Source organism: Apaloderma vittatum, unplaced genomic scaffold (assembly GCF_000703405.1).
Source record: "Apaloderma vittatum isolate BGI_N311 unplaced genomic scaffold, ASM70340v1 scaffold2930, whole genome shotgun sequence".
NCBI classification, from domain to species: Eukaryota; Metazoa; Chordata; class Aves; order Trogoniformes; family Trogonidae; genus Apaloderma; species Apaloderma vittatum.
The window spans coordinates 65,090-78,099 of record NW_009694856.1 but is presented as its reverse complement, the minus strand read 5'-3'; the positions used below and the strand labels follow the sequence as shown (position 1 = coordinate 78,099).

Here is a 13,010-nt window from a genome sequence, read left to right as displayed (position 1 = left end):
AGCAGGAATACTGTGTATTGGAAAGGCAATAGAGTTCTCAAAGTTTGCTCCTACACCCGTGAAAGACATCCCGGCTGTCCCAGGTAGCTTTGTGGTCCCAGTGGGCGTGTAACAAAGGCTAAAGAGTTATAGCACAGGAAGGCAACAACGGCTGCACACAAAGGACTGTGGGGAACAAAAAGATTGATCAGCACCCGTAACCTTCCCCAGGGAGATACATCACAGTGCGAAGGAGCCACTTTCTGCCATGTGCCGCCTACTGCATTCAACTGTTCAGCTCTGAACACTAAGGCGCTTTTTCCCATTACCCTCACTTTCTCCTGCCACATCAGTCACAGCTGTCCTTCAAATATGTGAGAGCAGTAAGTATTAGAGCTGTTGAAAATGAGAATCAGTAAGTTACTTAATGAGTTACTGAGGGTCTCCCCACCCAAAACTACAGCCTTGTTCAAACACACATCCCAATCCCTCTTTTGCCCCATCTCCCTCCTCCTCCCTATCCTTATCCTTCCTACCTTACCCATTTTTCAAGTCCCAACCAGCTAGGTCACTCATTTGTGTACTCAGTAACGTTATCTGGCTTAATCAAGCGGAGTTTCAGCATGCAAACTGCTTGTTTCCTTCAGACAGGAAGGGAGTGGGCACAGTGGGAGCAGACCAAGGATTGAATTCTCTGTGCAGAGGAAGGACTGAAGAAAACTCTCTAGCTGTTCTGAAGAAAAACATGAGACCAAGTCATCGATCTAGAAGAGAGAGTGAAATCAAATCGCTCCCTTCAATATGGACTGTCAGCATGTTGGGCTAGATGATCTTTCAAGGTGCCCTGCAACCCCACACATCCTGTGACTCGGTGAATGTGCTTAACTCCGGCTGTGCAGTGAGGACTTATCTTGACTAACTCATCAGCTTTGAAGTGGCTCCATCTGCCTTGAATTAATCAGGACTTAAATTTACAGGTAGTCCAGCAACTTCATCCTTGTAATATGCAGTACTACTACACCTCTCTAGGAAAGACATTAACTGTCCTTTCAACACCTTCCAGCAAACTGCTAAATTCCTAATATCTCAGCTAATAAGGTCTGCTTGGGTTTTGTACCATTTGTGCTCCTACCTCACTTTTTAAGCATGCTAGTAAGTACAGTCTGTCTGAAACTCAAGATTCCAGCAGCATTCTGATGCTATTTGGTTACTTCTTTCCTCGTGCCCTACCCAACATTAAACCAGTGCTGTTTTAATATTCCTGTAATTTGATCTCCATTTCATTTAAGAAGAAACCTTCAGAGAAAGATTTTAGAGCCCTCTCCCTTTCCAATCACTAGCAAACTCCTTACACCTTTGTTTCTCCAGGGGCTGAGCTGGATGGAGAAACGAGCAGTAAGCAAGCCCAAAGCATCACCCTAGAGGTCTGCAGGGTCTCTTTTGCTTTAGTTTAAAACAAGAATCCTACTTTCTGGTTTCAGAAAGCATTTTCTATCCATTGCTTTCCTCACCTGGCCACCCCATTACCCTCACACAAAAAGCCAGCACTCCCTGTAAAGAGCCAGACAAGGATTTGTCATGTAGCATTCCTAGGAGTGCACTGTTAATGCTGTACATACTGTAACACGGACTACAGTACAGGTATGTACATGGCAAAACCTAAGCTTTGAATGGGTAACCAATCGTGATAATGGCTTTAAGCAAGCAAGTTGTTGGGGTTACTCAGGCACATTAAAGGAAGCAGCACTGTTGCATTAATCGGAAGCAGAAAACAATGGTAAAGCTTATGACGGCTGTACCTGGGATGACAGTGGGCTGAGCAGAAGTTCGGAAAGCAAAGTGAGCTGGCTTGGACTTCCCTTGCTGGTTTTCAGCGATCACATAAACCTCATACTCCGCATTCCAGTCCAGGGCCTTGAGCATGACGTGGTCACTGCCAGACGGAAGTCTGATCTCTGGTTTCCATTCTGAGGAATGCTTCTGCAGAGCAGCGTGGTAACAGGCAGGGACACAGAACACACAGCACAACATTAGCAGCCAGCTTTGAGAACACTCTAATAACTAACTAACACATGGAATAGTTGAGACGTTTCTACACAAGCTCCTCAGGTAACTCAGGGGTGCAAACCATTAGGTGCTGTTGGCTCCAAGTGGAGAGGGCAGGAGAGGGCTGCAAAGTTTGCTCCATGACTTTATGTGAAGGATGGTTCACTTGTAGCAAATAAAGAAAAGATTACTAACAGGCAATACAGAGTGAGTTCAGCAGCACACCTGCCAGACTCAGTCCCTGCCAAAGTGTCCTGCCTTCTTAATAGCTGGAAAGTTCCCGTATTTCAACTCGAACACACTGGAGAAATTGAGCTGCCCCCAGGTGTATTAAGACTGTCAAAATGTGCACGCAACAGAAAAAAAAAAATAAAAAATCAAATAACTTCTGTCAATTCCTTCTGCTGCCTGGAACAGCTTCATATTCTCACTGACCCTGTTCTCTCCAGATCCTGTTCCTCAAGGATGCGCTAAGCCATCTTCCTGACCAAGTGTTCTTTATAAGAAAGAAACATTAAATACCACCTAACCCAAAGCAAGGGTCGTGTTCATCTTGCAACAATACTAGCTGCTCATCACATCGATCTTGTTTCCTTAGACCAGGGCTAGACGTCTTGCTCAGAGAATTGTGTATTTTGCAATCCTGGGTAATTTACATCGAAAGCAGATCAAGTCAGGCCTAAAGGGGAACTGCTTCCGACAGCATCTCTCACTTCATCTGTGTCTATCCTGAATGCCTTAGTCAATCTGCAGAATAATTTGGTACTGAAGCACCCACTACTCAATCAAACACGGCAGTTTCATCAACTAGTGGAAAGGTATGATTAGACATGTCTGAAGGTGGACAATGCTCTACACTATGGAGGTCTGGTTCGCACTTTTTTAAGTTGTTGCTGGCAATCCCATCTCAGAAGTATATGAAAGGAAACAATACTAAGTGTATGTAATTACCACGTGGCTCACAGTTCTACGGAACACACCATGAAGAAATAATCTTCAACAGTCAAAGTGAAAGGAAAGAGAATGAGACAAAGATTTTCTACATTGCTTCTATGCATGTCACGTCTCATACACTACACACTCCCACCAGATCTGCTTAGCGTGTATTCCCACCCTGGCCTACCTGAAGATCTTAGCTTCAGGGTCACCCGCCTACCTAGTGAAGCCTGAGTACTGAACAGGTTAAATGCAAATCAGGCTTGAGCACCAGTCATACTTACAGCTTTGTATTTGATCAGATAATGTCTAATCGGGGAGCCACCATCATCCTGCTTGATTACATTCACTTTAATGGAGTTTCCATCTTCTCCCATCTGACCTTCCAGTTTGGGTGCGCTGGGTTCCCCTGAAACAATGGTGGATTTATGTTTATTTGTTAAAAAAAATAATTAGGGAAAAAGTACTCATCAAAATCAGAAAAATACTGCATTTTACTCAGCTGCCAGGGTATCGGCCTCACTCTGACCCAGACACAGAGGACACCGTGTGTGTAGGGTCTGAATATGAGCAAGACTCAAGCGTTCCTTGCACTGGATAGTTTGTTTTCACCAATACAAGTTACCATTTTTGTGTGTGCCAGAATGGAGTTAAAGACTAAGTAAAAAAAGACTCCGCCGTTCCCCAAGAATATCCTAGAGTCATGACCAGTTTCTCCACATTTTTGTTGTAAAACACTGATGTGAACGCCTGGAAGATGTCAAGATAGGGTATGTGGCAAACAGGCAGGCTGTTCCTGTGAAACACAGATGTAAAGAACGTCACTGAAAAGGGACATCACGCTTGTCGTACAACCCAGCACTTGTACTTGGAATCTTGCAATGTCATAGCTGCTGGACCAGAGATGCCCTGGTGTGCTCCCTTCAGTGTGCGGCACTGAACCACAGCAGCCCAGCTTTTCACTCAGCCTGCACCACTGTAGCTAATCACAATGAATACAGGCTGGAGAGAACCAGACCCCTTCGCTCTTCTGTAATAATCATTTCTGAAAGAAAAAGCTGTCATTTCCCAATTCGTACCCCTGACATCAGCAGAAAACCAAAATGTCCTTTGTCTCTGCAGGGCACACTGATTTACAGCCACAACCTTCCACACCCATGTCCCCACCACTACCTTTCCTTGCCAATTCCTCCATAACTTGCACACACAATCAGCAGAAGACAGTTCCCCAATCCAAATTCAAGTACTTCTTTCTTGCACCTTTCCCGTAACACCTCTCCTAACACAAGTTGAATCCACAGACTGTCCAATTACATATTCACGCCACCACTCCACCCCTCTTCAAAAATACTGCAGCATTTCTCCAAACACTTGCTCAAGAAACATGCTTTCTCCTTCCACTTTCATATTACCCCGGGATCATTTGTTTCCAAAGTGCTCCAACAGCCTGTGAAGTTACTGTGCAAGCAGCGTTATTTCCCATTTATTTGTTTTTGTGGAAAAAGAAACCTATCAACTAAACAAGCTCCTGCCCCTGACAATGTTAAGTATCAAATTAGCAAGAGAACTTGAAAGAGCACTGGTCTCTTTTCAAAAGTGACAATAAATTGTATTCAGCGATCAGTGGAGAGCATATGCATTTCCAGCTGGCCAGAAAAAGGTTAATCATCAGTATCTTTCAAAGCTGACGTTAGGAACTAATTTGAAACCTTTTCCCTTCCCCTTCTCCTCCAACAAAAGAATTCAAGCAGGTTTTTTTGGGTGAAACATCAACAAGGAAACTGCAGGACCTAGACTGAAACAGTAATTTACAATTAATTCAATTATCTGGCAGCCTAACACATGCTCTAACATGCTCTCAGTTCTAAGACAGTAATTACAATCCATGGATACACAGAGCTCTTTGCTGTGAGATACACGTGTTTCACAACATAGTAACTTCTCTTAAAGACATAAGAGGGTCTCTGCTCCTTTTTCCCATGTTAAATTTTTCTTTTCAAAACCCTTGCCTCTGCTTATACCCTCACTGCAAGACTCCCACGATAGGAAGTGGACACTCAAGAGCTGTATTTCACCCCATCAGTCTTCTCGGTGACTGTACATTGGAAACACAAAGGTAATGCTCTCAAGGTGAGTACAGAGTCGCCCTTGCAGCTACCACATTCTCACCTCAGAGAGATAATTAGTAATGAGAAAGAGATCTTGAAGAGAGAAGGGAACACTGTACTTAGAGAATTTGACCTCTTATCTGATTAAGGCTATGCTTTTTTCCCCAGTGATTGAGCCCCAAGACTAAAATGTGAAGGAACATCCTTTGAAAAGATGGCCACTCTTGACAGATTTTAAATGTCAGAGGTGCTGCTTCACCTTATACACAGCCATTCCAATCATTAAATAGCCATGACAACTTTGAATTGTCTAGTTTCTAGCTCCCAATTTCTTTTTCCTCCAAGAGTTTAAATGCACTTCTGCTCCGAGAAACCTTCCCTTCAAATAGGAAAATATGGACCACTCCTAATCACTGAAACCCAAGAGACAAAACAGTGCAAGCCCTGCTGAAGAATACTTTGATTTGAGCTCCATAAATACATGGCATTTATCTTAAGCAGGAAGATGTCATCCAGACAGGGCTGTAAAATTAAAAATGGGTTAGTGTATTTTCAAACAAAGGAAGAAGTTTAGTGGGAGAAGTTTAGTCCAGCAGAACCAGCAACCCTATAATGAGTCAAACTGTCAGTAGCTGAAGAGAAAAGGTTGTCATCAGGAGGTTAGAGGAGAAACCCATGCTCACAACATGCATCCTCCCTACAGAATGGAGGCTGAAAAGCAAAAGTGCATTACAAAGGTGTGCTACGTGCCTGCGGATCTCCCATTTACACTGGGCTAACTGGACATATTGCAGAAATCTGTCTATTCCACTCATAAAACATGAGAATCCCCCCTGTGACGCTGCTGCTTAGCTTTCTGAGAGCAGATAGCTCCAAGTATGCCAGACCTCCTCTGTGTAATCATTTTACGGAACACCTATCTGCTCAGAATTCACTCTGCTGCAGGAGGAAGGATGCAGGATCTTGTGTTCTCATTCTATGGTGCGACAATGCCGGGTGATAACGTCAGAGCCAGACGGCACTTCATTCAACCCAGCAGTGAGAGCATCATATAACGCAGGTGGAGTCCCCTGGAGGACAGAAGATAAATAACTTAGATTTTTTACCTCTGTGCTTTATTCTCCTTGAGAAATGACACAGATGTTACTCAGAGATGTAAAGTTTTACAGGCTTCAGCCACACCACATACTTGCTTAGAACATGACCACTTCTACTGATTTAAACTTCACCCATAGTATGCTCTTCAGGAAAGAAAAAAGGAAACCAAACAAGTGCTTTACCTAAGAGAAAAGCTAACAGACATACATGGCGCACTGCCTGCGTCTTGCAATTTATTTCTGAGCAAACCTTCTCCGGAGCTGAATTCAAGAGAGCTCATGAAGTCCTATATTTTGAAAGAAAATTCATCCATGCTATTAAGGCTCTTCCAAAGGTGCCATTTCCCAGAAATGATGAGCTGTGAATTAAATAGCCTTCAATCTCTTTAGTGCCTTTTAGGAAACTAGGTCTGTTTTCTCAGTCACATCTTCTGTGCCTCTGGGAATTTACTTTTTCTTTCCGTTAACTCTTCTTTCTTTCTTTCTCTTTACAACCACAAAGAGCTGCAAGAAAAAAACCATCCAGACTCAAAAGCTCTTCATCACTCATCTGTCCAGATACCTCCCCACATTCCTCATCGCTGGCTTCTCAAAAAACAATACTGACATCAGGGAAGACTCCTGCTGCATTGATTTGCTTAATATCAGATTTTAGGTCAGAAACATCTCCCTGGCCAGTATTTGATGCAAGACATTGGGACTAGGTGGCTCCAGCCTCACAGCTCCTACCTTTCTAGCACGCAGCACAATCACCTTACTGCCTTCCAGGAGGGCTACCTAAATGCTGCACTACACTGGCTTACAGTGCAGGTCCCAGGAGTCATCTGCATGTTACTGCGTGGTCCTTCTGCTCTGGCAACCAAGTCTGTAGCTTCGAGAAAGAAAGAAGCCAATGCTTTGCGCTGGTAAGAATACAGCACAGGACATGCATGAAGCGAAGCCTTACGTCTGATGGCAGTGCCCTGTCAGGGTACACATCACCGGTAATGCAGTGTTAAGCTCAGAGATCCATTCTTTGGGTTTCAGCTGTAACTGAAAATGAATCTGAACAACCGTACCTGAAATAAGAAACAGTTCTGCAAGCTCTGGAAGCCTAAATCACCACCTGTTAGCTCCTACACATGATGTGAGGGTAGCTGAGAACAGTGCTCTGAGCCATTACTTTTTCAAATGTACTGAAAACTTGAGGTAGGGAGAGAAGAGAATAGGAAAGAGCAGCACAACCTCTTCCCCTAGCCACAGGGCACTGAACGCATGCCGGAAGTAGTAACAGCAGTGCGGATGACATGGACTTTTGATCACATCTCTTCTCCACTCCCATGAAATGTGTTTCTTCAGCCCACCCCTGAAATGCAGTTCAGACTGGTTACTAGACAACCACTTCAGACTATGAGCTTAAATTCTTGCCCAGCTGGCACTGAAGAAAGATCCTGCATCCTTGCTGTGCTCAGAGAATACAACTGCAGTCTACGGTAATTTCTGCAACATGTGAACAAGGAAGCAGCTGATTCCTGCAATCTCTGACCATCATGTAAACTGGACTAGATTGTGACCTACAGCGTCACCATTTGAAACACGTATCAGCCATACCTATGGAAAGTCTCCATGAGCGGTAAATATATGCAGGTGAGAAAGAATAGGTAGGGAGCCTTCAGAACGCACACAGAAGAAGCAAACATCAACAACCAAAAATAAGGAACAAAACCAGAGGAACATGCAAAACCAAAACAACCGAGTCTTCAATCCCGCTGGATTTTGACCAGAGAGGGAAGAGACTAGGGAAAGAGGGGCTGCTTCCATGCATGCAGGCATGTGGGAAAGTTACTGGTGTTAGTTTTATTCTCCTGGCAAATCCAAGCCTAAATCCTTTCCTGGTGGTGGTCCCAAGGCAACAAGGTGATTGCAGAATGCAACAAGCCAATTGCTTCTTGGTTTTCAAAATGATTTGTTTAGTTGGGGAAGCAGAAAAGCAGGAGTTTCCCTCCCTCCCTCCCTCCCTTTAGCTTATGCACAGAGCATTAAGGGAAGTTGCAAAAATCACAACGTTGCAGAAATTGTTTTCACTACACACACTTTACTTGCAGACCAATTTCACCTCCATAAACTGCAAGGGTCAATCATTTGCTTCTCGATTTCACCCAGATCACCAGCTACAGCAACTGCTGCTGGTAAGTGAGTTCAGATTAAACCCTTTGCCAGTCCCTGAGATGGTGTGTGAGAGAAATGAGGTGCTCTGGCAAGAGAGGTGCAGTAGCACTTCTCATGCCAATCACATGAAGTCTAGTTCCCATCCATGCTCTCCGTGTGTGCCTATCTATACTACTTTACGAAAACTTAGTTCCTCTGTAGCTACGTTTAAGTTTTACTCATGATAGAAATAAACGTTTCTTTCTTAAACCATAACGTGACACGCTGATGAATAGCTGAATTTCAGGGACAAGAAATTCCTGATCCTTTGGCAGGCTAGTGAACATGTGTAGTGAGAATGTGTGTGTGCACATCTATCTGTATATAAATGCACACCGTAGAGAGTCAAAATGTTGCTGAAGCAACGGGAGAGAAGGTGTTCCCATTATCTGAGGAGCTTACCAACAACCTCCCATCAACTAGCAGTCTGTAGCTTGCACACTGGTACCCTGAAAGGCAAAAGGATTTTTGCCATTGGTGTTAACACCAGAGGGATTTTTAGACCCTTACTTGAACGCTGACTGTTGGATTCTGATGGGGAAAGAAGCAAGTGACTGAGCCATGTGATTTCTGTCTTGGTTTGGTGTTTTTTCCTCCCAGCTTTTTCAAGCTCAGTGTGGAAGACTTGTTGAGCTCTTCACATGCAGACAGTAGTGAGCAACTTCTCCAAAAGGCTCACAGAGGAATTTTGGAGTGACAGAATTTGGAGATCCCTGGTCACTGACCAGAGGGGAATCCTCACCCCAAATCTAGGCAACCAATCAGAACAAAGTATTTTACCTTCTGTTCACCAGCGTGGACGACATCATCAGCACCATGCAAGCCACATGACAAAGTCACATGATACGCACGCACATGATTGGTTGAAAGGAAAGTGGAGGAGGTCACATGAAAAATACAAAAAAATTAAAAAACTGATGTAAACAATGGGCAAGGGAAAAATCAACAACAGAATTACAGACTAAATAAAATAGAAACAAAATTAGCCACTCGGTATCAGAAACACTGGGGAGACCATAAAGTCGCCTGGAAATACAAGGATATTAAACCACAGAAAGCACCGAGTTATGACCTTGTGTTAGGCACAGCTGCATCACCGTTTATTAATACCAAGTCAAAGACGAAACAAAAATTACAGCGCGTCAGAGTGTGCGTCAGAACTTGGACATCTGAAGGAATCCACAAGACTGTTGGAAAGAAAAAGGGAATATAAATTGTTATTCAGAAACAGTCCAGGCAGGCAAAGTGAAATGATCAAAATCAGAGTCCACACAGTTCAGTGAAGGCAAACCTGGGCATTTCATATTGATGTATTCTGCCCCCTGCAGAAACAGCTCTCTTCCTAAATATCAACAGCAATGACAACTGAAAAAGGAAAACCTACTACGTGTATACATTTCCAGGGACAGAGCTTTCGATCAAAGGGCTGCATCCCGAATTTGGCCAGACTGACAGTTACCACTCAGAGTGCACAAGCTCTGAAGATTCAAGGAACGGCCTGAGTCATGTACAACGAATTACACTGATTATTTCATGTTTGCAAGGGGTTTTTCTGTTCATGAGGAGAGGAATGAAGTGGAAAAACAAAAGGAGTGTAAAAGATGAACTAATGAACAGCTGCTATCAATCTTCCACTTTTTATATAATAAGTTTCCTCCCCAATGTCTCTTTTATTATACTTGGTGGCCAAGCCCAAGTTTTCCAAGTGACCTCAAACTCTGCTACGCAAACCAGATTCCACCGTGGAGAGAGCTGCAAGAAAAACTTCATTACTGCCACTTTACAGAACTATTTATCTGAGCACACTAAGAGGATTAAGTTAAACAAGATACATCTTCCTAAATCTCTTACGTGACTATAAACTCCCATATGATATTGATCACATAAAGCCAAAAACTCACTAAAATCAGTGAAGACACCCTCTTCAGCTTCAGTAAATTTCAACTAGACCCAGTGTTAATTGTCCTGACTTCATGATGCTACACGGCAACTCTCAATTTGTAACTGCTCTTTCTTTCATTCCTTTGAGGTCAGGTCAGGGTAAGGCACAAGATCATTCAGCAGCAGCATCAATAGCCAAAAGATGTGAAGTTCTAAGGGCACCTGCCTTGTGCCAATACCCTTTTACACTATTGACTACAGTGTATTCATACGCTGCCAAACAACTTAGCATGCAAACCAAATGTGTCTACTATTTGCATAAATTGACTATGCACGCCAATGACAATAAGGCCGTGAGAGGTCAGATTGCTTCTGTTCAGTATTAGAGCCTGGACTTCAATGACAGCGAAAACAAAAACTTTCACCCTTAAAAAAAAAAAAATTAAAAAAAAGTGTGGAAAGTGTTTATCTTGAACTAGCTCTTAGTATCTTTGCTTGGTAAAAAGACCCATTCTTCTTAAGGAACAAAAGAATGTTCCACAAAACATTAATACAACTTTTTCCCTCACATGTGAAAATACCTCCTAGCCCTGCCAATGCATAGCCATAATGGAGCTGCTGCCTCTTAAGACATAAAAGATAATTACACCTGCTGGTTGCCACCTTTCCCCTGCCCTCTGCCCTGCCCTCCAAGTCCAATCCAAATGAAAAAGTTCTCTTTAGCAATACAGAATCACTACTACCCGAGAGACATCAGGAACTATGGTTTGACATGTTGTATACATGAAAAATACTGCAAGAAGGAAAGCATTTGTTCTGGTCACTGGCAGATAAAAGGACATTTCATGCAATTTGCAAGACCATCAAATGTGCCAGTCATAAGTTCAGGCTTTCACCTCCGTCCATCTCAAACCCCCAAACAATCACATATTTCATGCTTTTAGTATTTTCCATTTAGAAGTGACAAATCATTTCTAACCCACTACAAGTAAACAAACAGGTCTTGAAAATTAAGATTATATTCATAGAAACACATACATTTTATTACTGTAAATCAAAAGATGAGCATTTGGCTTTGTAGAAATGAGAAGCTGTTCAAAACACACACATGCATCATGTAAATCTATGTTTTACTTAAGTAGTTTTCTTTGTCTTCCAGGATCATGTTGCAAATATTTGCTCGGCTTTCAAATTGGCAGGATATATAATAATAACTTTATATTTAATCTCCTGCAATTAGGGATTCAAATGACACATTTGATATACTTTCCTGATACTGAGTGGATGTATTGCTGAACTCTTGACAGCCTACAACAGACACTTCAAAATGGTTCTTTTACATACAAATCAACTCACGCAAGTCTCAGCTATTTCTCCTTAAGACTACTCAGATCCAGCACGGAAGCATCTGCTTACCTGTCTCGGTCTCACTAGGAACGGCTATCTAACCCACAAGGTACTGAGCAAGAACTGAGGGAATTTGAATCCAACTCCCCTTTCAGACATGGACCTTTTGCGAAGTCTTAGACCTCTCAGCGCAGGCAGGGCATGAGCAGGAACACGAGGCAATGCTCCCTCTCCCCAGTCCTCTCTCCTGTAAGATAGTCTACCTCCTCGTTCGTACCTTCTTTCAACATCTAACATCTATGGTTGCAATATCAACCGTACGTCCCTAAAATTTGCAGAAAATAGAGCAAGGTAGAGTAGCAAGAAGATTATTTAGCCCACGTTCCTTTTGGGAAGGCAGCATTAACACTAAAATCACTAATGGAATATGTGAAAGGAAAACACTCCTTTTGGAAACGATCCTTCAAAATTCCATTCCCTCTCGCTCTTTCTCTCCCTTCATGTTTCTTCTAAATCCCATATTTCTATTTTTTACCACATCCTTGGTAGGATGACAGGAAAAGGAGGAAGAGTGGTACCACACTGGGTTCTTAACAGCTCTATGCACACACAACACATTCATGCCAAATTGCTGGTTAACAGACATCAAGATAAATGCAATATAACGCTTTAACTCCCTTGACAGGAGGGCTCTCGCATAACAAACAGCACTCCAGATCAAAAAGGAGCAGTTCCCATCTACTCACTTGGTAGCTCTGAGCTTTCAGATTCAGCAAGAGGCCGAGTTGCTATGGAAACAGGAAGGACAGATAGAGCATGTAAAGGTGAAGCACACCATGTAAATAAGTTACAAGAGGCAGGGGAGGTAAAAAGGAAAGAGGAGGTCTAGTGAGGAGAGTGAGAACATCACTGACTCCTTATAGCAGATGTGGAGGTTGCAAAAGTTGTGATCTGCTGCTGCTGTTTTCCAACGCCTCTCCACAGGGAGAGACATGCTGGCAGATTCAGCACTTCAGTGTAAGGAGGACATCAAACTACTCGAGTGTGTCGAGACGGGCAACCAAGATGGTGAAAGGTCTCAAGAGCAAGACTTACAGGGAGTGGCTGAGGTCACTCGGTCTGTTTAGTTTCAAGAAGTCTGAGAGCTGACCTCACCGCAGCCTACAACTTCCTCAACAGAGGCAGCAGAGGAGGAGGTGCTGATCTCCTCTCCCTGGTGACCAACAATAAGACACTGGGAAATGGAATGAAGCCGCCTGAGAAGTTCAGACATTAGGAAAAGGCTCTTTAATGAGAGCATGGTTGGTCACTGGAACAGGCTCCCTAGGGAAGCAGCCACGGCACCAAGCCTGTCCAAGTTCCAAGGAGCGCCTGGGTGACGCTCTTAATCACAGGGCTTCATTTTAGGTAGTTCTGGGAGGAGCAGGGA

The 13,010-nt window shown here is 43.3% G+C and overlaps 1 protein-coding gene across 1 annotated transcript in view; it reads right to left on the bottom strand.

Moving 5' to 3' along the window:
- The window catches only part of NCAM1 (neural cell adhesion molecule 1), a 49,465-nt gene that overhangs the window by 12,837 nt on the left and 23,618 nt on the right, over positions 1-13,010 (bottom strand). The window contains exons 14-15 of the mRNA XM_009868966.1: positions 3,246-3,370; positions 1,779-1,959 (exon numbers count right to left, since the gene is read on the bottom strand). Of these exons, the coding sequence (XP_009867268.1) occupies positions 1,779-1,959; positions 3,246-3,370 (306 nt within the window). The remainder of the gene's footprint in view (positions 1-1,778; positions 1,960-3,245; positions 3,371-13,010) is intronic.